The sequence below is a fragment of the Polistes fuscatus genome, unplaced genomic scaffold (assembly GCF_010416935.1).
Source record: "Polistes fuscatus isolate 324 unplaced genomic scaffold, CU_Pfus_HIC Scaffold12, whole genome shotgun sequence".
Taxonomy (NCBI): Eukaryota; Metazoa; Arthropoda; class Insecta; order Hymenoptera; family Vespidae; genus Polistes; species Polistes fuscatus.
In genome coordinates this window covers 6,993,372-7,021,141 of record NW_025113020.1, presented here as the reverse complement: position 1 = coordinate 7,021,141, position 27,770 = coordinate 6,993,372, and the positions used below count along the sequence as shown (strand labels likewise).

Genomic DNA, 27,770 nt, shown 5'->3' with positions numbered 1-27,770 from the left:
TTATAATCTTATTAAAATAAATTCAGAAAAGAATTCTTGATGAATAGTGGGCAGATTTTTATACAAAAATAAAAAAATAATGCCAACTTTAATTACAAAAATATAAAAATATGAATATCTTGGCTGTAATATGTAAATTTACTTCACTCCTTATAATCCAGATCATCGGGGATACCAAATTGTTTATTGAGATCCGCTTCTGCTATACCAAATTTTTGTTTGCACCAACTTTGAATGGAAAAGATATTATCTGTCCATACATTTGTTCCCTCTTTGAACATCTGATGAAAATAACTTGATTATTTTCTTTATTTAACTAATAAATATGAATTTGCATACCTGTGCTCTTTTAGCCATCTTTGCAATCACTTCTGGATCGATATCGCTGAGTTTAGCGATTTGATTTTTAAGTTCATTTTCTTTCTCTCTTAATAATTGTATTTGTTGTAATAAATTTCGTCTCTCTTCTGTATCTTCTCTACCAGCCTAAATATTCCATTATCAAACGAATGAAACATTAATCATCCAATTAATTTACAAAAAATTGTAAATTACATTAAACGTACGTTTTACCTGTTCTTTTATACATTCTTCTTTCAACTTTTGCAGCTTGAATTCTGCTTCGACTATTCTTTTAGTCGCATATGCTATCCTACTTTCTACAGCAGTTATGTTCTCTCTAAAATAATATTTTTAATTTTTAACGTTATAATAATTTGAAATGTTTCATATATCTCTCATCAATGTGTTCTTACCCAGGAAATGTCCAAAAATATACAGAAGTTCCAATTTTGTCGGTTCTAACTAATCCATCGTCTACTAACGTTTGAAGAACATCTTTAACAGTTTGAGCAACGATACCTTTTTCCTTAGGTGCAATTTTTTCTATTTCCTTTAACGTAAAGAATTCTTTTCTCTCATAAAATATTTGAAGCATTCTCGCTCGTTTTTCATCCAAAGTTAAACCTTTTCTCTTTGACATTATTCTTTATGCTATATAAAAATAATTACACTGTGACAATCAAATATAACTATGTTACAATTTCTTTTACATTGAAACAAAACACTTGTTTGAAGACAAATATTTATAATTCAAGATTTGAACTAAAAGTACTTATTTATATTTGTACAGTTATCTTGTAAACGTTAAAGCTCAAGTGGATGATCTTTTGGATCAAATATCATTTCCCATGACCTGAAAAAAATTATATGATTAAAATGAATATAAATCAAAATTTTATTTTAATTTTCATTATTCAAATATTCATTAAAATGGCGCTAAAAATGTATAAATTAAGGTTATCAATATATTCTTGCATCCTACCTTTTTGAAAATAAAGATTATAATTAACATGAATATATTATTACGTTTTTAAAGTTACACATATTCCATTTCATGTATTAACAATTAAAATACGAATAAATTAATATATAAATCACACTCGAAAATGTCAATTGATCTTAATAATGTTTCGATTATGTTTGTTACTTTTGAGTGGGAAATTTGAATTAATATTTCTGCAGTAATTCAAACATGTAAAACGTTCTTCTTTATTTTAATAGACATTTATAAATTAGAAAACATAGAAACTATATATTGTGTACACTGTGTAATATATAGTAAAGATAAATATAATAGAAATTATGTCACTTATAAATAAAATTAGTTAGTTATTTTTTACTAGAATTATTTATCACAAATTCCGCGTGATGGCGCTAGGTTGAATCTAATATGTCATGTCGCCTATCTAATCTTTATATTATCACAGTCACATACAATTCAAAATATATATTCAACATAAAAACTTTTAATATATAAAAACAATATTGATTTTATATATAAATAAAAAGAAGATATGAATTTTATTTATATATGATTAATAAAATGATTAATCTTTTTTACATTACATTCATTTATCTATTTAAAATAAAAGTATTATTGATTACATATAGTTAATAAAAAAAATTTGACCTCTAATATATATATTGTCTCATAGTATTTAATGACAGTTAGAAAAGTTTAGTCTTTCTTCGTTAATATATTTAATTCTAAGTGAGAATAATAGATAACTCTGTGAAATAATAGTAATAATAATTTAAAAAAAAAAAGAAAAGAAATTAATTAAAATTGAAGACAAATATTTTTGAAAGTGGCGTGTATTCTGAACAAATTCGGTTGTTTTTCTTTTTTTTATTTGTGAACGATAAATTAATATTTTTGTTAATAATAATGCCTGGACAACATAAACGTTCGAAATCAGCGTCATCCACGTCAAGAACATTATATTTCGATAAAAACGATGCGAAAAGTTTGATCGAGAAAAAATACGGTATGTGTCGTTCGTTCGATGATTTGTATTACGAAGAATACATCGAATCAGGTCCATTGGCTAAATCGGAAAAATCCAAAAATTTCTTATTCAAATTAATTTCTAACTTTGATAAGAAAAATAAATATAAATCATCCGGAGAAAAGGACGCTAATGACGAATTTTTCAAACAATCATTCATGAAAACTTCCATACCAAGAATAATGTCCCATTATCATGATTCATCCAATAAACCTATTCAACCTAAGGTATTGACTTATGATAAAATAGATAAAATATTGTCGAACAAGAAACCGTTTTTATCCAAAAGATATACAGAAATGTTTGAAAGAACAGATGAATTCGATGATTCTTTTTTAAACGAAGACTCGGTTTCACCTATCGCTTATAAAATCAACGAAAACAAGAAAGAAAATTGGGAGAATACGAATGAACAATGGGGTGAAACTGTAGTTAACAAAAAATCCAAGAAAACCTTCAAAGAAATGTTAAGCAATTTGATGAGAATTAATAAAAATGTAAATAAACATAAAGACGAGAAAACTCAAGTTTATAATAAATATGAAATGGATTATCAGATATACAATTTGCCAGTTATACCAAGAGTAATACAAATGGTCTCCAATGATGATAAAAATAAGGATAAAGATAATATTGATGTAAGATATCATACGTATATATATTATTATTATTAATATATTACAAGATTTTGTTGTTATTGTCTATTAATATAATTCATAATGTTAATGTATTAATATATATTAAATTGGTCAATAAATCCATGCAGTTTTTTGTAGTTAATTTATTTACAAGTAGAAAAAATCGCATGTACTTATTGGCCAACCCAACATTTCTATTTAAAAAAAAAAAACCCTAGACATGCAGTTGTGCAATCTCAAAGATAAAAAAAAATTACCTAACAGAATTTCGAAGAAGAATGATTCATTTATTAAATCAGCTAAGAACTTTTATTTCATCTAATTACTTTTGATCTATCTCTTTAATATATATTAAATATAAAAATATCATTAATATAATATATATATGTATTAATAATTATTATAATAATATTATAGATGAATCGGAGTGCTACGATTCGGCCGATTTACGGTATCAAAAGAAATCAAACGACACCAGTGAAATCACCTAAAACTTTTCTATCAAAAGATATAACTCTAGATAAGAAAATTCCCAATAATAATAATGAAATGTTATCGAACGAAAAATACGGCGAAAATCTGATCAAACCGTCAGCAATTAAAGAATTGGCCAAACAATTTATATTAAATTCTCCACGACTCTATCACCAACAATTTCCACCCCTACCCCCAGATCACGATAAATTTCCAAATGAAAACGAGCTCCCTAATCAAAACAAGCCCCTTAATCAAAATAAGCCCCCTAATCAAAACAAGCCCCCTAATCAAAACAAGCCCCCTAATCAAAACAAGCCCCCTAATCAAAACAAGCCCCTTAATCAAAACAAGCACCAAACCGGAAACACAGATCTGAACCAACCGGAACATCCAACCCAGTACGACATTCAAAAAATTCATGTGGATCTTTGTAAATTAGTTTTAAATCAATGCAGAATAGAGAAAAATTCTGGTCATCTGAGACCATACTTCAGCGGACACAATGAAGTTCAAACGACAAAATCTGATGGCAATAAGATTGTGGAACGGATAACTCAAAACATGATTTGCGATTGCAACTCGCTACCCATTAACCAATTAAAAATATATAATGCTTCGAATAATATTTTATCTTCTAAAAAAGAACATGCGTAGACTAAATATTTTATTCACAAAAACAAACAACAAGAATAACAAAAAAAAAAGACAATGTATATATCTTTAATTTAATTTATTATAATGTATTTGTTGTTCGCATGGGTTCAAATATTGTCACTAAAAGAAATGGTGGGAAAATTCAAATTTCGTTTCTTCGGAATTTTGAAATAGTTCAACAAAATTATTCTATTTAAACAAATAACACATATTGTATACATATTTCAACTAATTTAATATTTGACTAATTCATAATCATGATTGTTATGAATTATATCGGAAAAACATTCCAATTCTTAGCTATTATTATTATTATAGAAAACATTGAATTTTATATAAGAGATTAGTTTTTGTGCATATGATATGACTTATTATTTTAAAAATTATGTTTAGTTTTTTTTTACTTTATTTAGAAATATTTAAAAAAATAAGGCATGTGTAACTATGTATAAGTAATTCTTACATTTATAAATTCTGCAATAATCTAAAACAACAAAAAGACACTAAAGAAAGAAATTTAAAGACTTTTTTTACTATTTTAATTTTAAAATATAAATCTTTTTATTTTTATATTATACAAAATTTATACTTTGCTGTTAAATATTTGTTTATTGATTATAATTTATAACAAATATGAATCTACTTAGATGGATAATTAAATGTAAAATTAATAAATAATATTTATTAAATATTTATATTAATATACATTTTATTAAAAACTTTTTATATCTATATATATATAAGGTTATGTATATATATGTATATATGAGTTTAACCAATGACGTTTAATATACATCATAGGAAGATAAAAGTGAAATTGTGTTTCTAGATTAAAGACCTTTTTGTTTTTTTTTCTAATTAACATCTATTACATTAGAAAGAGTATAATATTATTAAACAAAAAACATTGCTTAGATTATGCAGGAATTTTCTCATATATTGTCAGAATGCGAAGAAATAAATCGAGTGTTACACAAGCCTATAAATTCGACACAAAGAATTAAGGTAAAACTATTGTTTGTAATAATATATTTCAATTTATATGTAATAATATTAGATTAATAAAAATATTCTTTGCATGATCACACTTTGTTAATAATAGTTGATCTTTCTTATTTATATGTTAAAGGTTAGGTTTATCTTTCTTGAATATTTTTAGTTTTATCATATGAAAAAATATTGATATATTTTACAGTACACATGCCTTAATGTTTCACAAAATTATATTATACTTGGATCAACCAGTGGGAGCATCTACCTTTTTAACCGAGAACCATGTGCCTTTCAACAATTAATACCTTTATCGGTAACCCTTCATATCAATAATATTTGAAATCTATTAAATCTGATTGTATAATGCCATACGTTTAATATTATTTATCGTCTTATTTTTAGGAAGGTATTGTTTCTCTTGTTTCTATATCACCCGACGAAAAAACCATAGCGTTAGCCACTACGCGTGGAATTGTGTGTTTGGTTACTTTAAAGCCGACTATTAAATTAGTTGCAACATCTAACGAACATGCTTATGAAAAGATTACATGCCTATGTTGGAACGATAATAGTTCAGAAATATATGTCGGTGATGGTACGGGCAAAGTTTCTGTTATCATATTATCTGTTTTCACAGTAAGTCTTTTATTTATCTGTGATCGATGATTTATAAAGATATTTATACTTGTAATCAAGCGCGTTATTTATTTGTAATATTACAGAATTTGAGTTAATTCGTTTATAAGATATAGTTTATTTAAATTGTTTCAGGTTAATGGAATGTTTCAGTCACCATCCCATATATTAATGAATTTGGAATCTAGTATTGTACAGTTAAATTTTTCTTCCTCTCTTTTATTGATATCAACTTTAACACGTTGCTACATATGTGATACAGTCCATGAACAATATAAACAAATAGGTAATAAAGGAAGAAATGGAGAATTTGGTGCATGCTTTTATAAAATGTCTGTTGAACAAAATGTTAAAACTTCGACTGTTAAAAAAGGACAAGATCTTGGCAGAAAGAAAAGTTCGTTCAGTCTCATATCAGAAAGTAATAGCGACATGTCAGAATTAACTTCAATGAAAATTTTTTGCGCCCGACCTAGTTCAAGATTTTGGGAAATATCTGCTAACGGTGTGGTATTAAAAACTCATCAATTCAAAGAATTATTAGCCGTACCACCGATGAAAATTCATAGGATAATAAAGCAAGAATTAGAACAAAGAAAGAATATTAATCAAACATGGACATCGCAATCAATCAATTTTCCTCAATTATTTGTTATCGCTTCTAAGTATTTGTTTTCTTATACGTTTAATGGCTTATATATTCTTGATCCTGTGAATCCAAATATAGTACTATGGAATAATGAATTTACAAATATAACTATGGCAGATGTCATAGACAATAAAATCTATTTGATGATCTCCGATAATGAGTTTCATTGTTTAACACTTTATACGCTTGATGAATTAATATTGCACTTGTATTATACTAACCAGTATTATGATTGTCTAGAAACATGTATTACATACAAATCTCAACTATCGAAATTAATTAACGATCAAAATATAGGTGACATCTACAATATTGAAACGAATCAAAGACAAAAATTAGAGAATGATGAAATATCAGTATTATTGCAACCATTAATTTCTATATTGAAATCAAATTTAAATCTTAATCCTATCAAATTAGAATCTGGCATTGTCGTAGTCAACTCAGGAAACATGAAAACAAAATTTACCGAAGATCAACAAAATAAATTAACAACGCATCAACAAATATCATCATCTTCTGAATCTATTATTCAAATATCCTCTGTACAAAATACATCATCGAAAATTAACAATATATTAGAAATAAACTCCGACTTGTCGTTAAATGAAAATTTAATAAGAAAGATACAAAATGATATCGAAACTGTATGTACATTATCTAGCAGCATAAACACCTCAACAACTGAGAAAGAGGTTGAAAAGTTTATTCTTGACATACGCAAGGAAATGGACAATATAGAACATTTACAAAAAACTATACCTCAGTATAAAGATTTGGCATATGATATAATACAAAATGCCAAAATTAATTGTATCAAAACATTTTTAACAAATGTATCGATAGAGTTATTACGTACTACAATGAATGCCATCATTACAGATCATTTTATGGGTGCTTTCGTTCTTATAAATATATTTAATTATAATGAATGTACCTGCGGTTTTCCATTACCAACGGATCGTCAAATAAAAGAGCCTAGCTTTCTAGAAATTGGCAAAACTCTTTTAGACAAATTTGTAAATAAAAGTACAGACAAATGTATATATTTATGTAACAGAGTACCTTATATGTGGAGAGAATATATAACTTTATACATGAAACAACAATATGCCATAGAAGATATACTAAATCAATGCCTTTTAACTGGAGACAGCGTTACATTGTCAATTATTTTACCTACATTGGATGCAAACCAATGGAAATTGATTACAAAGTATCTCAAAATAATGAACGACAAAAAGTGTATCTCTTGCGAACAATTAATAACGTTAAAAACTAACATTTCATCTATCAATTGGAACGGAATAATATTAGAAGTTATGAAGAAGGATGGTCCGGATACAGCTATGGTGTTTTTAAAAAAATTAGAAACATTAATACCTTTTCAAACATTTGACAAAAGGTATGCGGCAATGTTATTCTCAATATCATTATGTTTTCATATAGAAAAAAACTTCTTATTTAAAAATCTATTTTTCATCTTCTCCTCCTTCTCTTTCCTACAGTATATTTCAGTCTTTTATATTTTCGAAAATTTTACATCATCACGGCTTGCAATTGGCAGTAGATTTTAACAAATGCAATTCCGATGTACATGGATACAATACAATGTGTTCCAAAAAGGTAATTAAACTTTCATTATTTCATATAAAATATGTATATAATAATAATATATAATATATTATTTTACAGATTAAAGATCAATTAATAGAGGTATTAAAAAAAGATATAGCACGAATCGATAATAAAAATATATTAAGTACTGGTGCTCATCATTGGGGAATGCAATATAAATCTAAGAATAAGTCATTGACGTGTCCGTGTTGCACACTTTCTCTCCAAACATCGGTTCTCTTAGATAACAATGGTATAGCAATTTTTCCTTGCGGTCATACATATCATGTCGTTTGTATGATAGAAAAGAAACTCAGTAAATGTAATCTCCACTGATAATAGATAAGACAAAAAAAACAAATATATATATATATATATAGGTACATATATACGACGTATACACAAAATAAGTAAAATAAAAGAAACATATATATATATAAAAATATTAAACAACTTTTTCGTACATTCTATCAAATATTAATACTATTATATGTGCTGAAATATTAACGATGACAGCACGTACGCTATGATAATAGGGAAGACCGTACAAAATGCGTATAATATACTCTTTGAACTTAAAACAGAGTATCTAAAAAGACTGTGTATATCATAATGTGTTTATTATAATTTAATATAATTTTCTTTTACTATTTTTTTTTCTATTGTTTCTCCCCCTTCTCTCTTTCTCTTTCTCTTTTTCTCTGAAAAAATTTATCTTATACATATTTACATATCGTATAACAAAGAATCTTTTCACATGTTTAATAATATCTTTAATAATATAATATATTCATGTATATATATATATATATTTCATAATCATCACAGATACATCAGTCTTTCTTTTTTTTTTTTTTAAGTTTGTTTATACAGTGTGCAGGATTTATAAGAATAACATATATATTTTATTCTAAAATATAATATTAATTCTTTTGAACTTACCTTATTTTATAATTTGTGCTATTTTGTCTCTTACATGATATTTAGAAAGAAAAATATTATATAATAAAAACAAAGTCCTGTAAATATTACTTTTTTTATCTTTGTATATATATATATATATGTATGTGTATGTGTGTGTGTGTGTTTGTAATGTTTCCTTAATTATTTTTCTATTTGAATAATAAACCTAATAAAAAATATTTCTTAAAAATTGTTCCTCTTAAATTTACTTCATTCAATATAACACTGTCGTATCTATAATACACACGATTTGTTATTTTATACATTTATAATTTGAATATTATTATAAATTACATTAATCGTGTCTCAATTATTATTTAATATTATTGCTAGAACGCAATCTTCATATAAATATTATTGCAATTCGTTATATAAAATGAAGAAAATAAAAGAAATTGTTTATATATAAAAATAAAGTATTAACATTTCTTTTGTATAAATATATAGCTACAATTATGTATAATTGAAGTAATTATATTTGATTTTTAATGCAAGTAAAATACTGCAAATATATATTTGTGTGTGTGAGTGTGTATGTGTATGCGTGTGTGAAATTTCTTATAAGAATTATTAATATATGTATATTTATATATATACGTATATAAAATATATCAGATTGATTATTATTTAACGTAAAGCTTGTAACATTGTATTAGATTAAATATTTTTAATACTGTCATTCTGAGATCAAATTTGACTAGAAAATTTAACTTCTATAGTTGACTTTGCTTTTTTTTTTGAGATACTTAACAAATTAAGTGTGCGAAGACTTTTTTGTTGAGCTTTTCATTTAGACCACGATGATCTATCAGTCATAGAAAAATACAAGAACGTAGGCCATTGATGACCAACGTGGCCTGAATGAAAAGTCTAAGGTCGACTATAGAGATCAACATAACATTTAATGTGTTAAATACTATATATATATATAACACACACACTGGATACTTATTACATGATAAAAAAATATACACGATAAAAACAATATTTTAAATATCCCATTCCTTTTTGCATTATGATGTAACAAAATGAAAGATCGCTTTATTCATTTTATAAACGTGTAAAAAGAAAAGAAAAATATTGAATATATAATAAATATGTTTTTTTTGCAAATTGGAATGGAAAAATTTAACTTATCGTTATGAAGAGTATGATAATCTCATGCATAATTTGTGTATATTATATCATGTTGTGTGTGTGTGTGTGTTTGTGTAATACCATTATTATATTTCTGTTGTTCTTTCTTTAAATAATATAATAAATTATAATATCATTGCTTTTTGCTGTGGTCTGTTCGTCTTATGATGATAATAAATATATAACAAATGGAAAAATTCTAAATAGAATTATAGTAAAATAAAAGAAATATAATATATAATAGAACAAGATCGTAACAAATATTAGACCACAAAGAAAAACTAAATTGTTGTTGATAAAATATATGATATATATATATATATATATCATATATTTTATGATATATATTTTAGATATATATATATATCTACACAAAGAGAGCGACTGTGATTAGTTATTAAGTTTACAGTATATAAGAAATGAAATATACTATTATCATTTCTTTTTATTGTTGTTATTGTTATCGCTATGTCATTAAATGCATTTAAAACTAATTTATAATTTATATATAAACATAGCTGCTTTTGATACGTAACTTACCCTCTTAATTCCACATACAATCGTCCAGTGAAAACTTCACTGGAAAATCTATTAAATTTATCTAATGGGAGATATTCATATACGCATATAAATATATACAAACAAATAAAAGATTCTTTAGAAAAAAGAATCGAAAAACACTATGCGACATTGTATGGTGGGCGTAATAATAATAATAATAATAATAATAATAATAATAATAACAATAAATAATAATAATAATAATAATAATAATAATAATAATAATAATAATAATAATAATGATGATAGCAGCTGAGAAAAGTTATGTAGTTACATCTTAATAATAGCGTAATATGCACATATCAAATAATAAAAAGTATACATAGAGAGAAATGGACATAGAGATGAGAAGAGAATATGAACGAATCATTGCAATTTAGAATAAAAAAAACCAACTACTTTGAACAAACAAATGCGCATAATATGCAAACTTTTCTATACGTGACCATGTTAATTAGTTATTTTCTTGACGATGATGATAATAATAATAAATACTCTATCAAAATAAAAAATATTGTACAATTAAATTCATACATTAATCAATATCGACTGTATATTGTCATACGTGCATTACTCTAGTCCGACATATGTGTTTATGTAATTGATAACTCTTTTAAAGTTTCTTTTTCTTAATATAGAAAAAATGTTCTCTAACGTTTAATACTCTTTCTTTGTATGTTGCAAGCGCATTAATAATATATATACTTATTAATATAAATGTAATATATATATATATATCTCATACAATTCATAGAATGAGATATATGACGATAAAATGGCATTAATAATCAAAAATAGAATATACATGTATAATCATCGTTATGATTTTACCATGCACTAAATATTATTTATTTCATTTATACGAGTTGGAATAATATGAACCTATTAGAAAATATTAATAGAACACACTTAAAGACACACATTTTCTAATTACCTGCAAGACAAATAGTACTAGGTAAAATCGGAAATATAAATTAATTTAAGCAACATAATATTATGTATATATATATAGATATACTTATTGATCGAATTTCATAGAAGTTGATCAAAAGCTTGCAATATTGCAGGAATCATAAATATTCATAATGTATATGAATCTTCTAATACAATGAGTATTTTAAAATAAATGTTAAGAAGATAATCTCACTTTTGTACAAAATATTTTGTTTATATAACAACTAAAAAATGAAAATTATAAATTTATATTATTTTCATTCTCTTAAAAAAAAAACAAAAAAACAATATCAATATCGATTATGTTCTTGCACTTTTATTTTAAAAATTGCAAGATTTGAAAAATTAAACGTGTCTGCTTTATTATCTGCTACATTTTAACTTCAATGTTTCAACTATATATTATATAATTATTGATATATGTAAATATATATATCGTTTCTTTGAAAAATAAAATTATCCAAAATTCTTTACAAATCCCTAAAACAATATATGTTGTAATATAAAATTAAACATTTTTTAACATTATCTCATTATATATTAAATTTCCTATAATTTCTCTTTATATTCAAAAATTAACTATACCAAATTATTTATGGAAAAAATAATATGAAAGTTTACTTTTTAATATAAAAAAAAAAGAAAAGCGATGAAAGTATTCGTATGAATATTTCAAGTCTACTTAATAGATCTACTTAATAGACCGTTCGTTTTCTCTGACAATTTGCTTCAATAAAGGCACTGATAATGAGTGAAACTCATTGGAAAAATGTTCTATTTTAAAGTTTCTCTTTCATTACTTCATTAGAGAAGAATGTCTAATAAATTTGATGGTATTAAAGCTATTTGTGATATGTTTTCCTTTGATAATCATATACTTATAGTCAAATTGCCACTTACGCAAACAAGTTTTTTCAATCGATTACAATAAATTATACTTTTTTGTCATTGTTTCATCCTTTACGTTAAAATGAAAATAGTTATAGACAATAAGACTATCAGTAGAGTAGTACCTCATGCATGATTTTCTACTTAATTTAAAGAATACGTAGTCTATATAACTGTATACGGAACAACACATCAATAAATGTCTATAAATGAAAATGTGACATGCATTATTATATCAATTAACATATTTTTGTTCTTTTTTTTTTTCCTTCTTTAAATTATAACATAAAAGGTCAGGATACTGTTGGTTGGTGTGCTTACAGGATTAATTACACCCTCTCTTAATACTTTGTGAGAATTTTTTACATTCGTTAATTGCAAAAAAGAAAAATATTAATATATATATTCATGTATATTATTATTTTAATTAATACAAATATGTTCGTAAAAAGTAACACGTTATATGTATATAATATTAAATAAAAGATAAATTCTCACAAAGTTGAAATAACGCGATATATATGTATATATATTTATAAATACAGATGTCTTGTAACAGGTGATACAAGCGAGTAGGGATTGATTCTACATGATCAAATGAATTGAGAACATAGAATAAAATTTGTTCATATAAGATTTTGCATTTGATTCGATTTCAGACATACACAAATTTTGGTTCTACTTTTATACTTATAAAACAAGTCTTTTAGTTTTCAAAATTGCAAGCTTAATCGAATACATGCTTACTCGACAAATATTAAAACTTATCTTTTTTAAAAATACAGATTTTTATAAATAAATTCTATTCCACATTTTCAACTTAGTTTTTCATATAGAACCATTCTTTGCTCGCTTGTATCTATCAGTTACAACACAACACCCTGCATATATAAATGCGCATAAAATGCCTTAAAAAACAGCGCAACATATTTAATAAAGTATATAGTTTGATTTTTCTTATAAAATGAAAAGATCACTAATTATTCTTAACTCTTGTAGTTAATACTCAAAAAAATGTGAAGATTTCTTTTCAACGAGATAATGTATGTATGCATGTGTACCGTGTGCTGCATATTTATTTAATCTTATTAAGGCAATAGTTGATATAAAAATCAATCTATCTATCTCTCTCTTTCTTTCTTTCTTTCTCTCTCTCTCTCGCTCTCTCTTAAAAAATAACATAAACTATTTATTATAACAGACGGTGAGATGTGTGTGTGGTTAGAGCGCTTTGAGATTATATATATATACATATATATATATATATAGATATATATATGTATGTATATATATATATAATTAGAAGGATTTTTTCTTCTATAAAACCACAAGAAACAGAAAAAATAACAACATTTTAGGATATTGCGTGTACAGATGAATAAAGTAGACATATTGAGTAGTATATATTTTTGAAAGCGTATATATGTATTATTTTAAGATACAATCTTGCATCGTGTTGTTTGTTGTTGCCAGAAGATCGATGTATTTCACACAAGATGTCTTCCTTCTTCCCAGAGCTCTGAGCCAGCACTTGCGTATGAAACATTTTAATAGGTAATGTCTGTTCTATCTCTCTCGTTTCATTTCTAGTTTAGCATCAATAAAGTCATATATATATATATTTTTATATATATTTGAAAATACCTATTTCATCAATTTAATAATATTGCCAATCAATAATAAAGCACCGACACATCGTCTCGATTAAAAATCTAAAGTTTTTTTTTTTGCTTTTTTAAAACTACATACATATTTTCCTTATACACTTATAATTCTAATTACACATATGTTTATATTTACGTGTATTATCATCTTACAATATGCTTATTACGTAAAAGAAGAATAAGAATAAGAAGAAGAGATGAAGAAGAAGAAGAAGAAGAAGAAGAAGAAGAAACGTAAGTTAGAATCAATATAAGATAATTCTACTGAATATTAATATATGATGAGAGGATTTGTATCCTTATTATTTTCATTTTTTTTTTATCTTTTTTCTTTTCTTTTTTTAATTATTTTTTCTTAATAATATTTTTTTTTCTTTTGTATCTTTAAACTGAAGTATAATAAACACACGAATATCTCGTAAATCATATTTTTTCACTGTGTCTCTATTAGGAAAAATTGAATGCAAAAAATGTTATCATCTATCTGTATATCTTTGTTTCCTACTAAACAACACATTGTCAACATCTTTTACGAATCTTGTATGGTGAACACACACACAGAGTAGTAGTGCGTTAATCTTAATTACAAGCTGCGTACTTCCTCTTAACTTTTATTTGTTTCATATTTTTTTTATCCTCTTTCTTTTTAAATTGAACAAGACTACGTTGAGGGTCACAATGTTATGTGTTATATAGTTATCGTTCCCACTATAATTATATTATCCTTTCTCTTCAAACCCGTTTAATGTCTTGAACGATGCGAAGAATCTCCTCTTTCATCACGCCGATCTCTTTCTCGTTCACGTTCTCGCTCACGTTCTGGTTCTCTTTCACGTTCAGATGGTCTTCGGCTTGATTCTCGTTCTCGTTCTCTGTCTCGTTCACGTTCTCTGTAGCGATCGTCATAATACCTACACAGGACACGTCAGCCAAATTATCTTATTTTAATGTTGAGCCTATATCTTACGTCTCTTCGTACATCGCTAGTTTTATCAAACATTAACACACACTCTCACTCTTTCTTTCTTTCTTTCTTTCTTTCGTTCCCTCTCTCTCTTTATCTATCTACGTTATAAATTACATTGATTATCCTCTGACCGAGTGAGTTACAAAAAAATATTTAAACAAACTTCCTGAATATTAATCGCACGCTTTTTTTCTCATATATATATGTGTGTCTCTGTTATACATTTATACTTTTTTTTCTTTTTTTATCCTATAACAAAAAACAAATATATAAATATATATATATATATGTATATGAATGATAAATATATATATATAAATAACAAATATATAAATATATATATATGTATACATATATCAAAGTATTATATAATGCATACATAAGATTTCAATGATTAATTTTTTCAAAGAAAAAAAAATATAAACAAAAACAAAGAAATCGGAGTAAATAATATTGTGCGAAAATAATCATTTTCAATGGATTATCTGAAATATATATATATTTGATAATTCATTAAAAACTAATCACATTTTGTTGTTGTCTTCACTTTAACGATACATATTTGATAAGAAAAAAAGAAAAAAAAAAAGGAAAAAAAAAAGGAAAGCTTTTTAAAATAAATAATTACTTGTAAATGAAAAAAAGGAAATAAATTGTTCTCTTGTTTTTGCATACATCTTTCGGTTAATTTCATTTGATAATTAAACAGGAGAGAGGTATACCCATACCCGTTAACAAAATATAATAAGTGGAAAAATAATAGAAGAGTACGTAATAATAATAATCATAATAATAACAATAATAATAATAACAATAATAATAACAATAATAATAATAATAATGTACATTTGAAATGTACATCGAATATATATATTGTTTTTTTTATATTATATTATAAACATGCTATTGTCATGTTGCAGGTATACTTCAAATTTATTATTTAATAATCATAGTCCATGAAATATTTTTATTATGCTTTTTAATTTCGTTAAATGGTAATATATGTAAGTTACAAGTTATTAATTATATGGCATCGCATGTAATATGCTTTGTCTATATTCGTTTAAGTTTCATGTATTGTTTTACTAACAATTACTGACAATATGTATTTCTTTTTGTTGTGATACATAAGACTTTTTGTTTTATTTACATGCATTCATTTTAAGAAAAAAAAAGTAGATTACCTAGACGCCTTGGAAGACGAGACGGGAGCCGCCTCTGGCGGTTCTTCTTTTACTCTCGGCCTGGCTGACTGACGTGTCGTACTAATGGAAAATGCATATTTTGTGTTATGATTTTTTAAATACTATTTTACCAGGCTTCTAATTTGTTAGAAGATAATATATTAACTAAAATTTCTACTTTAATTTTATATGTAAATATATATACATATGTATGTATATATACATACATATATATATATATATATATATATTTAATTATTTCATATTTAAAAATTTAAAATAAAGTCTATGTAAAATAAAATATAAATAAAGTTTATATATATATATATATATATATTTTTTTTTTTTATAGTATTTTAATATAAAATACTCTTATTCTATTTTATATTACGACGACGTGTAGGATCATATTCTTAATACATATATTTGCATGCTAGATAAATTATTTTCTATAATATTTCAATAAAAATGAAATTAAATATATCATCGGTGCTTATAACCGATATAATCAAAATTAAAATTTGTATGAAAATTTTTCTTTTAATTAAATAAAAAGAAAAAAAAAGAGAAAAAAAAAGAAGGAATCTAAGACTGCTGTAAATATCTTAATTACTCAATGATATTCTCTTTTTGACAAATTGCAGAATACGCAAAAAAAAAATAAGTATAATTAATAAACATATTTTTCTGAAGTTCTTATTTTTTAATATCGAATATTATTGCTCGTACGATAAATTTTCATTTCAATAATTTTATACAGAATCTTGATAAACGCTAAATTAAAAATGCCTAGACGTGTTAATAAATACATTTTATCTAAAAATATATATTTAATCGTATAATTAAAATGAAGACGAAAATAAAAATCATTTTCATAATCATTTTGTAAATGTATGTACATTGGATGTATATATATATTATATAATAAATAAAATCCTCTTTATAATTTTTATGTGTGCGAACTAATATAAAACCTTCTACGTATTTCACATACGTACTTAATGATTAAATTCAAAAAAATAAATTCGTTAAATAATATAATAATAGCTTCGGTTGCATCGAACAATTATAAATAATAAATATATATATATATTTCTATAAGAAATATTCTTTTGCGTTAAACATATTTTATGTTTATTACTCTAAAATCGATAAGAGAGAAGTTTATACATTTATATCAAAATATATATCTTACCAAGAATTACTATCATGAATGTGGTATATAGATTACTTCTTTTTTTTTTTCACCACATTATTAAATTTATATATATATATATATATACATATATATATTTTTACTACACAACAGTGCTAATATTTCACATATTTCTTTTTTGTCTTTTTTTGTTTTTTTAATGACACTATCGAACGATGTGAAATAATAACATTAAAAGTAGGAATTAAAATCATCGGATTTTCTATACACACAGAATTAAATATGAAATATTTCAAATTCCTATTATTTGCACATTCAATGATTTTCCTATCGACAATGTATGAATATTTAATATTTTATAATAACATAGAAAAAAAAAACAAATAGAAAAACAATGTTTTTTTTTCTCTCCTATAAACGTAAATTAATTTCAAATGGATGTTCTAATGGTTTCTTTTACATTCAAATGAAGAAGTAACAAATTTTTGATTCCTAACTTGGTCATGTGTGTGTATATATATATGTATATATATTGTTTAGTAACTTAATACTAATTATATATTACAGTTTATGTGTTCTGTACTGTCTCATTTGTATATACCATTGGTATATAATAAGAAAATTCATTATCGACAAGTATCGATTATCCAATACAAGCTAAAAAATTATTTTGTACTATCAAATTCAGGCTGTTGATATATCTCTCATTATTTTTTAATAATATGTCTCTAAATGTTAATGATTTTATTTATAATAATATGTGATTTTATATATGTGTTTCTGTTAAGAAAATGATAAATAAATAAAATAAATTACATTTTAACCAGCCAGAATTTGAACACATGTGCGATGATGCATTTTTAGGATATTTTCAATCCTAATTGTATTGAATAATATTCGATTCTATTATAATTGAGCATATAATAATATTTGTACGCTCGACAACGAACGCATTTAATACGAGATAAGTTCGCAAATGCTGAAAATTCATTCGTTCAAAATATTAACACTGACTTATAAAAAAGTCATTGTGTGCAAAATTATCAATATAACGTATTAATATATTATATGTCTATAAAATACAATTAAATGCTAAGTTTCTTCTAAGTTTTTTTTTCATTTTCACATTTGTATTGATAACTTATAGAAACTTTTTCAAATCGATTCTTTACATACGTGTCCATTATTCGCGTGTAAAATATATAACACACACGTAATAATATTATTTAATTTTAAGAGATTTTAAATAATTAAAAATTTGACTTTTTTCAATCTATAATAAATAAACCCGCTATATTGAATTTAATCATAATGAATATGGTTCTCTCATGTATTATAAACTCGCAATGCAGCTTAAATGAAATTTTTAAACATAGAATTAATTAATAATGCCTTCCTAAACGATGATAAATAGTAATATTAGAGTAAAATCATAATTTGAAGAGCAAGAATACTCTTTTTCTTATTATTCTAGAAACGATCATAATTCCAAATATATATCAACGTATATAGTTAGGTTTGTTGCTTAAGATGTATATGTTGTGTTTTGCACACGAGTTTTTATACATTTTAGTTGTACTGTGCATACTCTCTTGGTATATGAAAGATGGTTTGCGAGTTGATCAAATTTTTGTTGTTCTATTTCTTTAGTGTTTCTTTTTTAACCAAGTTATTTCAAATATTACATGCTATAATTAATTTTCCAATACAAATTTGGAAGATAAATAATTTTGCTGTAAAATAATGCTCTCTTACCTTTCTTCTCTGCTTCTTTCTCTGTATTCTCGATCTCTTTCTCGATCACGCTCTCTTTCTCTGCTGCGTGATCTTTCTCGAGGATACGGCTCACTATAATAACGTTCCCTATCACGGTCACGATCTCGTTCTCTTTCACGATCACGTTCTCTATCCCGTTCTCTCTCTCTATCTCTGCTACGTTCTCTGTATTCTCTATCGCGACTTCTAGATCGTTCACGGCGTCTTCTATGACTGCGATCTCTCTCACGTGAACGAGAACGTTCTAAAAAGAAGAAGAAAAATAAATCAATTTATTTTGTTTAACATTGTTATATATACGTTTATAATAATCGATGAAAACAATATCACGTAGTTTCTTGCTTTAATTAATTAATATAAAATATTGTATATTACTCACCTCTACGTGCAGAACCATAACTCTTAGTTTCAACACCCCGTAGAGTATCCTGTAGCGAACTGATTAATATTTTGCATCTATCATCTGCAGCTACCTTAGATTGTTTAATTAAGGAAATAGCAGTGACTAAGGTTTCAATGGCGCTGGCGTATTCTCCTGCTGCAGCATCCGATACTGCTCTAGCTATGGCAGAAGATGAGACCGTTCTATTGCGTCCCATTATTTCTTCAAATTCCTGATCAGTGAGTGGAGGAGGACCCTCGGGACGATGATCAGGCCCTGGTGCACCATAAGGTGGCTGAAAGTTCATTTAAATGTAGATAGATTAATATATGTTTTCTGAAAAGTATAAATATTTTATAATTAAATAAATTATACCTGTGCTGCGGGTGGCCCATAGCCATGAGGGGGTACATGCGGTGGTCCATGCGGTGGACCATGGGGTTGCCCATGAGGTGGCCCATGAGGAGGTCCATGAGGTGGCCCATGAGGAGGACCATGAGGAGGACCAGGAGGTCCTGGAGGATGTTGCCCGGGATGTTGATGAGGTCCTTGTGGGAAGAATGCAGGATTAACATGTGGTGCTGGTCCTCCTGGTGGTCCTTGAGGTGGGCCCTGAGGTGGACCTCCGTGTCCAGGAGGAGGGCCGCCTGGACCTGGTAATATTCCATATTAATATTCTTTTTAAGATATATAGGGATATATTATTAATTTCTATACACTTCTGGGAGGATTTATATATATATATATATGCCTTTCCATCGTTTACTACATTTCTAATTTTTATATATTACCCTAATATCTTCTTCTTTAGTTAATTACATCAAATTGTATTTGTTAAAACATTCATGTTATTAATGTAACTTTCTGTAAAAAAGAAAATAAAATAAAGTAAAAGTAATAGAAAATATCTCTATTGCACAAAACAAAATATAAATATAATTAATTAAATAAATGATATTATTAAATTAATTGTATAAATTTAACTATATAACTATTTGATAATAAGTGATATTAAGTATACAATTGTTTGAAACACCTTGTATCTCAATGTGCATGTTAAAAATGAATATTTCCCTCAATATCATGCACTACTATAATAACTAATAAAGAATGATTTAAATAATACTTTATGAACATTTCAAAACTCTCACCACCCATAGAACCTGGAGGAGGTCCTCTCTGTGGTGGCCCTTGGCCAGGTTGCGGGCCTTGCATATGTTGATGCTGAGGGAAACCTGGTGGTCCCTGAGGCCCATGATGCATTCCTATGCACATTCAATAATTTTGTCAGCATAAATTTTCGAAAAGAAAAAAAAAAACAAATAAATAAAAAGTAAAAAAATAATAACTTTCTATATTGAGAATAAAACAAATGTGATATATTCTCTCTCTCTCAACGCTATATTTATATTTTTATTAAAAATATAAATAAAGCATATAAGTCCAAGATGTTTCAAATTTCTAATCGTTATTGCTATTTCTTTTAATATAATAATTTACAAACCTGGTGGTCTATTCCATTCTGGTCGTGGCTGAGCACCTCTAGGATCACCTGGAGGTCCTCCAGGATGTCCAGGTGGTCCACGAGGAGGACCCTGACCAGGAGGTCCAGGTGGACCACCATGGAATTGCTGGATAAAAATACAAAAATAATTTTATTTTATATATAAAAACCAAATAAATATATATACACTCATGCAAGTATACTAATCTTGAGAATTTATTATCTAAGACAATTATGTATTATGTACCAATTTCATATACATAATAGCCTTCATATACTCTGATCCTACTTTAAAAAATTTAATTGTTTCTTTTTCTAATTGCTTTTTTTTCTCAATGAAATAGATAAAACAAAAGAACTTCGTTACAAATGACCTGCAATATATAAGATAACTGATTTCTGAAACGTCTTTAGTACAATTTTATTCGTAATGTTGAACATGTAACTGCACAAGGTATTGAAACTTATATGACAATTTAATTTTAAACCATCTTCTAACACCAAAATAAAAACTAGAACTTTGCAGAATTTAAATTTATTTGTTTATGCATTATATTCTATGCTTTATAAGAATATTCGTTAAAGAAACTATTGATAACGATATACAAGAACCATGCTAGCTGTTAAAAATGTATATTGACGAGAATTCTTTTTTATATAAATCCATATTATATATTATTTTAAATGCATATATACTTAGGGAAAACTGTACAGTATCTTTATTACATCTCATGCTAAAGATTTTTATAACGACGTACCATGCCTGGTGGTCTATGCTGACCAGGTCCTGGTCCTGGAGGCCCTTGTTGCGGTGGACCACCAGGTCCACTTGGACCCCTCGGTGGTCCTGGTGGACCATTTGGTCTGGGACCATTCCATGGTGCTTGCTGATACCCTGGTGGAGGAGGGCCTTGATTAGGATGTCCAGGTAAAGGATGATGCGGTCCAGGACCGGGACCCATAGGTGGTCCATGCATTCGAGGTGGTCCTTGTTGACCAGGTCCACCTGGCCCTCCAGGTGGGCCCATACCTGGTGGTGGCATCCTTTGCGGTCTGACACCTTGTGGAGGTCCCATCATTATTCTAGGACCATGATTTTGTTGCGAATGTTGAGGATGTTGTGGATGTTGTGGGTGTTGTTGATGAGGTGGCATAGGTGGTTGGTGTTGATGCGGATTATGAGGACGTTGACTCTGACTTTGCTGAGGAGCAGGCGCTGGTCGTGTCTTGCACTGAGATTCAAACTGTAAATATAACAAAATCCACATTCATTATATAGACTTTATTTTATTAAACTTTTTAACTTTAATCTCAGTTAATTAATGCATCATGTTATCTACCTGATTAAGAGCTTGCTTAGTTGGAAATGTTACAACCGGATTCTGACCGTGTAATTCTTTTTTAGGTAATCTTTCCATGCATATTCTCATGCTTTGTTCTGAACCCAGAGAAATTACGCAAAAACCTTTGGACTGTCCATTAGCTCTATTTTCAAAGAACTTTACTTCTACAAAATCAGATACGCCAATACTTTGAACTGCATCGGTTATGTCTTGGTCGCTCGTCCACTGTGAAAATAAAATTAAACTTAATTTTTATAATCTAATAATTATTTGAATAAATATACATTTAATATATAAGTATATTGTGTTATATACCCAAGTTAAATTGCCAACATATAGTTGATGACGTCTTCCTATTTGATTAGGTTGAATGTTGTTACCAAGCTGATGATAGGGTGCATTCCCATTAGTTTCTTCGTTGGTCGATGTTGTGTCCCCACCTCCATCGCCAGCATTACCACTGGAAACACCTCCATTTCCACCAGCCGGTGCTGCGATTACATCATCGTACAAATCCACACCATCACCAGCAAATTCATCCTAAAGCATATTCAAAAAGAGAAAGAAATATTAAATAACATTATACATATAAATGACAATACATGTATTACATTTTACCATATAATAAAAGCATATCTCTGGCAGCCATGGAATTACTCGATTTAAATACAAAAAACTTAGCGTTGTGACAAATTAGATAGAAATTTCTTATTCGGATGTAATACGAATGAACACTTGATAAAAAGAAACAAAATGAAACAAAAAAAGAAAAAAAAAAGAAAGAAATCTTTTCTCAATGATATAAGAAAAAAAAAGGTTTATATTATTAAATACATGAAATATATGTATCGTTAGATTAGAACATGCAGTGCAAATGCAGTGCTCCATAAAACATAAAAATAGTATATAATCGAAGTGGAAATAGATACTACGACATTAATTGCCTTACCGCTAACACCATTTTGATTATTCCTGGTGGAAACCTCTATTAACTCTCGTATTTGTTCTAGGTCCCGAAAGTTTATAACGCGGTGTACACAATACGCACTATTTATGTAACGTAGATTAACAATAAATGGTTTTTTTAATGACTACAGTTTATTCGATTTATCCGATTGCTTTAACACAAAAGTAAATACACGATAATACTTTGAGAGTTTATATTTTCGGTTTAGAATGAAGACTTCGTCGAGCGATCGTTAACATCGCCTCCTCCATGACGCCGAAACACTTCGAAATTATACTAAACGCGTGGTACATATACGTGTATATACATATATAGTATGCATGTATAATTTTTGCCTTTTCCTTTTAAATAATCACTATCGACTATCGATATTTTAAAAAATAATATTCACCCCCCTTAATAATTACGTATAATTATACAAACTTTGTATTATTATCTAAGATAAGATCGAATTACCTGCGCGAAATCTTGCTCGAGATCATCGGCGTACAAATCAATGTCACCGTCCGCCATTTTACCGACGCTAACTGCACCGCCAAGCTCATCAATTTCCTTCCTCGATTTTAAGAGGTTAGTACTCGAACGCCCTCTTATATCGTTAAAAGGCGCTCTAAAATCACAAGTTAACAAATACATTTTTCATTGGCAGATAGATGTTTAAAAAAAAAGAATAATAATAAAATTAGTGACTAAATTATTACCTAGGTTAATTCAAATTATCCTTTTTATCGACACAATTCTTAGTAATGAGAATGCATAATCTAAACGTGTGAACTTTTTTTCTTGCTACAGAATAATCTATAACAATAATCGAAAGAACAGAGTTAATAGAAGTGCATACTTTGCTCTCGTTCGTGAAATAAGAATCTCCTATAAGCACAGTTATTATAAACACAGTTATTAGTAGTCAACTTAAAAATAAACTCGATATCGCGAATTTTAAATTTTCACTTACCAGATGTCGTTCTCTAACTTCGGATATTAACGAATCAGAATTCAGCTTTTTCGATGTAACATTTTATCGATCCGACGTAAGATCGACCAATAAAAATAAAGTAAACGAAAATAAACTAACCGCATTGGTCGAAAATTTGATCATCTAAAAATAAGTAAGAATGGGTTTAAAGTTATTTTTATGAGATTCTCTCAGTGAATGTGTATAACCTTAAATTTGACTGTCGATATACATCTGTCAAAATATTAGAAATGAATTGATATTAATGATTTCACGATACGTTTAGTTATATATAATTAGATATTAAAATAAATATTTATAATGTCTTCGACACATTTGTCAAGTGGAAGATTAAATGTCGCTCTTATACAAGAACAAGCAAGAAAACAATTATTACATTTACTTGAACAATGCGATGGTACAAAGGTAATATAATTACTGACAGTATGATTAATATTTAATTATCTTATTTTCTATGTGTACAATCTATTCTATTTTGACAGGCAATTATTTGGGACCAGTCATTGGCTGACCCAATTGGACTTGTCGCAAAATATAATTTATTAGAGGAGCACGATGTTGTCAAAATGTATCCGTTATGCGGTGGAACTTTATCAATACCATCCAATATCACAAATATTATATTTATAACAAGACCACAATTAGCTTTGATGGATTTAGTTGCTGACAATGTACACGGGTATACATTATTTTATAAATTTCAATGATTTTATATCGATATCTATATTACATTTATAATACCTGTTTATTTTAACAGAGAAGAAGGGAGAAGGCCTCGTAAAGAATTTCATTTATTTTTTGTACCTAGAAAAAGTTTGTTATGTCAAAAGAAACTTCAAAACCGAGGTGTCTTTGGCAGTTTTACATTAATAGAAGAATTCAAATGCGATTTATTTCCATTTGACAGCGATCTTCTTTCAATGGAACTTAACGAATCATTCAAAGAATTTTATTTGGAAAATGATCCTACTTGTTTGTATCAAGTAGCGCAAGCTATTCAAGGTTTACAAAAATTGTATGGAAAAATTTCAAAGGTTACAGGTAGAGGACCTGCTGCTGCCAAAGTATGCGAATTATTAGAACGATTAAATCGTGAAGAAGAAGATAATAAAATGAATGTATTACAACCGACACCTATCGAACATTTATTGTTATTAGATAGATCTGTTGATTTATTATCACCTTTAGTCACTCAGTTAACTTATGAAGGCTTAATAGATGAAATATTTGGGATAAAATATAGTAAAGTATTTTTTATAAATTACTCGTTATTTATAAAAATTTTTTTTTTCGTATACGTCAATGTTAAACAAATAAATTTCAGATACGGTACAGTTACCTGCTAAAAAGTTTCATGACACCGAAGACTCTCCAACTGTAATGTCTCTCAATGAGAAGGAACAAATTATACTTAACTCTGGAGAGGAATTATTTGCAGAAATTAGGTAAATACTAAGATTATCTATTCCTTGACATAACATTTATATTTTCCTCATTTATAGAGATAAAAATTTTAATGGAGTAGGTCCAGTTCTTAGTAAAAAAGCTAAAGTTATATCATCGCAATTTGACGAACGACACGGAGATAAAAGTGTTCAAGAAATAAAACAATTTGTTGCTAAACTACCGCATATGTTGGCAACAAAACAATCTTTGGCGAGGCGTAAGTTATTCGAAATAGAGCATTAAAAGTCTGTAACATTATTAAAAATAACATAGTATGTTTCTTTGATAGATACAACGATAGCAGAAATGATAAAAGAAGTAACTGATTCTAACAGTTTTCTAGAATCATTGCAAATTGAACAAGAATTATTAAACTGTATAGATACAGACAAACCTAATTCATACATAGAAGATTTAATAGCTCAACAACAACCATTGCTCCAAGTCCTTCGCCTTCTTTGTATACAATCGTTAACAAATTCTGGTTTGAAACCTAAATTATTAGATTATTATAAAAGAGAAATAATACAAACATATGGATATCAAAATTTACCAACATTATTAAATTTAGAAAAAGTTGGTTTATTGAAAACGCAACAATCTACGCGCCAATACACCGTATTGAGAAAAGCATTACGTTTAACGGTAGAAGATGAAAGCGAAATAACACCCAAAGATATTAGTTATGTCCATTCGATATATGCACCTCTTAGTATTAGATTGGCGGAACAATTGGTTCAACCAATTGGTTGGCAAGGATTAAATGACGTAATGGGTTTATTACCAGGACCTACGGTATCAAATGTTTCGCATAATTTAGCATCAGCAGGAAGAAGTATGAACATTTTATCGCTCGTGTGTGTGGAAGTAGAATATTATATTAACAAAATAATAATAAATTTTTTTTTAATAGGAAATTCAATTACCAGTGAAGACTCTAACTCAGATCTACCAAAATTAATATTAGTATTCTTTATTGGAGGATGCACATTTGCTGAAATATCAGCTTTACGATTCTTATCTCAACAAGAAGATTGTAAGTATTACATTAAACAATAAAACTTGTATACCATAGAAATAAATATCTCAATTAACTTTCTTTTAGTAAACGTCGAATTTATCGTGGGAACGACTAAGTTAATTAATGGTAATACATTCCTTTCATCATTGATGGAAAATATGGAACAAAGTTGATTTGATAAGCGATAAATAAATCTTTCTATATATCCACCCCAAACAAACGTGTCATATATACATATATATATATATAATATATGCATCTATTAATAGATTTAATGAAATCGCAGGTATATAAATTAAATATAAAAGAAAGAAAGAAAACAAATTTAAATACATATGAGCCTCTAATAATGGAAATAATAAAAATATCGAAAATTTCATTATTTTTACAACCTATAAAAGCTCCATCGATTTGAATAATAAACGTTCAAAATAATATAAAATGTGTACTAACCGTATATTACGTTGAGTGTATATTATGATCACAGAAGCAGAGATAGATAGAATGACTCGTGAATATTTTGTGGGTATTTACGATCGGTGAATGTTTCCAAAGCACGAGACGAGACGAACAACGGATTTGAATTCGTTAACCGACGGGGACGTAGATGCTTATCTATGAAAGAAAATCTAAAGAGAGAGAGAGAGAGAGAGAAGAAATATTACCGACATTTCACACTTACCGACAGAGCTAGTAACTTAGTAATTAATTCAAAAGTCTGCCAACGTAGAGCGCCACAGATCATCGACAGACGGCTCGACAGTCGTAACAGAACACGACGGTATAGGAAAGCGAAAAGGCGTGTAAAAATAATTTCACTAATAATTCCTATCAATCTATAGAAAAAAAAACAACCTTATTGTGTC

The 27,770-nt window shown here is 27.1% G+C and overlaps 4 protein-coding genes across 8 annotated transcripts; 2 read left to right on the top strand and 2 right to left on the bottom strand.

The window, feature by feature from the left end:
- Positions 1-119: 119 nt before the first annotated feature.
- LOC122513596 (meiotic nuclear division protein 1 homolog) lies at positions 120-1,821 on the bottom strand. Its single transcript, XM_043630013.1, has 5 exons — positions 1,325-1,821; positions 756-1,195; positions 574-679; positions 340-486; positions 120-281 (listed from the first exon to the last, which is right to left on the bottom strand). The coding sequence occupies exons 2-5, from the start codon at positions 980-982 to the stop codon at positions 144-146; spliced, it is 618 nt and encodes a 205-aa protein (XP_043485948.1). The 5' UTR covers positions 983-1,195; positions 1,325-1,821; the 3' UTR covers positions 120-143.
- Positions 1,822-4,902: 3,081 nt separating this feature from the next.
- LOC122513593 (Hermansky-Pudlak syndrome 5 protein homolog) lies at positions 4,903-8,435 on the top strand. Its single transcript, XM_043630006.1, has 6 exons — positions 4,903-5,125; positions 5,316-5,426; positions 5,516-5,749; positions 5,885-7,803; positions 7,907-8,024; positions 8,094-8,435. Exons 1-6 carry the CDS (start codon positions 5,039-5,041, stop codon positions 8,349-8,351), a joined length of 2,727 nt encoding a protein of 908 aa, XP_043485941.1. The 5' UTR covers positions 4,903-5,038; the 3' UTR covers positions 8,352-8,435.
- A 5,487-nt stretch (positions 8,436-13,922) lies between these two features.
- Positions 13,923-27,504, bottom strand: LOC122513594 (cleavage and polyadenylation specificity factor subunit 6). 4 transcript variants are annotated; one of them, XM_043630008.1, is made up of 13 exons: positions 27,358-27,504; positions 24,163-24,259; positions 23,918-24,071; positions 22,810-23,034; positions 22,492-22,719; positions 21,910-22,395; positions 21,152-21,278; positions 20,799-20,912; positions 20,023-20,300; positions 19,645-19,942; positions 19,245-19,509; positions 16,334-16,414; positions 13,923-15,093 (listed from the first exon to the last, which is right to left on the bottom strand). In XM_043630008.1, exons 3-13 carry the CDS (start codon positions 23,972-23,974, stop codon positions 14,925-14,927), a joined length of 2,328 nt encoding a protein of 775 aa, XP_043485943.1. In that variant the 5' UTR covers positions 23,975-24,071; positions 24,163-24,259; positions 27,358-27,504; the 3' UTR covers positions 13,923-14,924. The 4 variants fall into 4 exon arrangements, with proteins under 4 accessions (XP_043485943.1, XP_043485942.1, XP_043485945.1 ...); XM_043630007.1 differs by lacking the exon at positions 27,358-27,504 and having other exon boundaries at positions 24,163-24,370; XM_043630010.1 differs by lacking the exons at positions 20,799-20,912; positions 27,358-27,504 and having other exon boundaries at positions 24,163-24,370.
- Positions 24,473-27,120, top strand: LOC122513595 (vacuolar protein sorting-associated protein 33A). 2 transcript variants are annotated; one of them, XM_043630012.1, is made up of 9 exons: positions 24,473-24,842; positions 24,920-25,116; positions 25,195-25,679; positions 25,762-25,882; positions 25,940-26,100; positions 26,173-26,367; positions 26,455-26,718; positions 26,797-26,919; positions 26,989-27,120. In XM_043630012.1, the coding sequence occupies exons 1-9, from the start codon at positions 24,738-24,740 to the stop codon at positions 27,075-27,077; spliced, it is 1,740 nt and encodes a 579-aa protein (XP_043485947.1). In that variant the 5' UTR covers positions 24,473-24,737; the 3' UTR covers positions 27,078-27,120. The 2 variants fall into 2 exon arrangements, with proteins under 2 accessions (XP_043485947.1, XP_043485946.1); XM_043630011.1 differs by having other exon boundaries at positions 26,173-26,718.
- Positions 27,505-27,770: the final 266 nt, after the last annotated feature.

Excerpts from the sequence above, each read along its gene's own strand:
- LOC122513596 (XM_043630013.1), bottom strand. The coding sequence starts at position 982 with ATGTCAAAGAGAAAAGGTTTAACTTTGGATGAAAAACGAGCGAGAATG. Across the intron at positions 487-573 it reads AAGAATGTATAAAAGAACAG|GCTGGTAGAGAAGATACAGA; the intron begins GTAAAACGTACG and ends TGGAATATTTAG. Across the intron at positions 282-339 it reads AGATGGCTAAAAGAGCACAG|ATGTTCAAAGAGGGAACAAA; the intron begins GTATGCAAATTC and ends TATTTTCATCAG.
- LOC122513593 (XM_043630006.1), top strand. The coding sequence starts at position 5,039 with ATGCAGGAATTTTCTCATATATTGTCAGAATGCGAAGAAATAAATCGA. Across the intron at positions 5,126-5,315 it reads ATTCGACACAAAGAATTAAG|TACACATGCCTTAATGTTTC; the intron begins GTAAAACTATTG and ends TATATTTTACAG. Across the intron at positions 7,804-7,906 it reads TTTCAAACATTTGACAAAAG|TATATTTCAGTCTTTTATAT; the intron begins GTATGCGGCAAT and ends TCTTTCCTACAG.
- LOC122513594 (XM_043630008.1), bottom strand. The coding sequence starts at position 23,974 with ATGGCGGACGGTGACATTGATTTGTACGCCGATGATCTCGAGCAAGAT. Across the intron at positions 23,035-23,917 it reads TCGAGCAAGATTTCGCGCAG|GATGAATTTGCTGGTGATGG; the intron begins GTAATTCGATCT and ends AATATGCTTTAG. Across the intron at positions 20,301-20,798 it reads TCCTCCAGGTTCTATGGGTG|GTCCAGGCGGCCCTCCTCCT; the intron begins GTGAGAGTTTTG and ends GAATATTACCAG.
- LOC122513595 (XM_043630011.1), top strand. The coding sequence starts at position 24,738 with ATGTCTTCGACACATTTGTCAAGTGGAAGATTAAATGTCGCTCTTATA. Across the intron at positions 26,101-26,172 it reads AAAACAATCTTTGGCGAGGC|ATACAACGATAGCAGAAATG; the intron begins GTAAGTTATTCG and ends TTTCTTTGATAG. Across the intron at positions 26,719-26,796 it reads TTTAGCATCAGCAGGAAGAA|GAAATTCAATTACCAGTGAA; the intron begins GTATGAACATTT and ends TTTTTTTAATAG.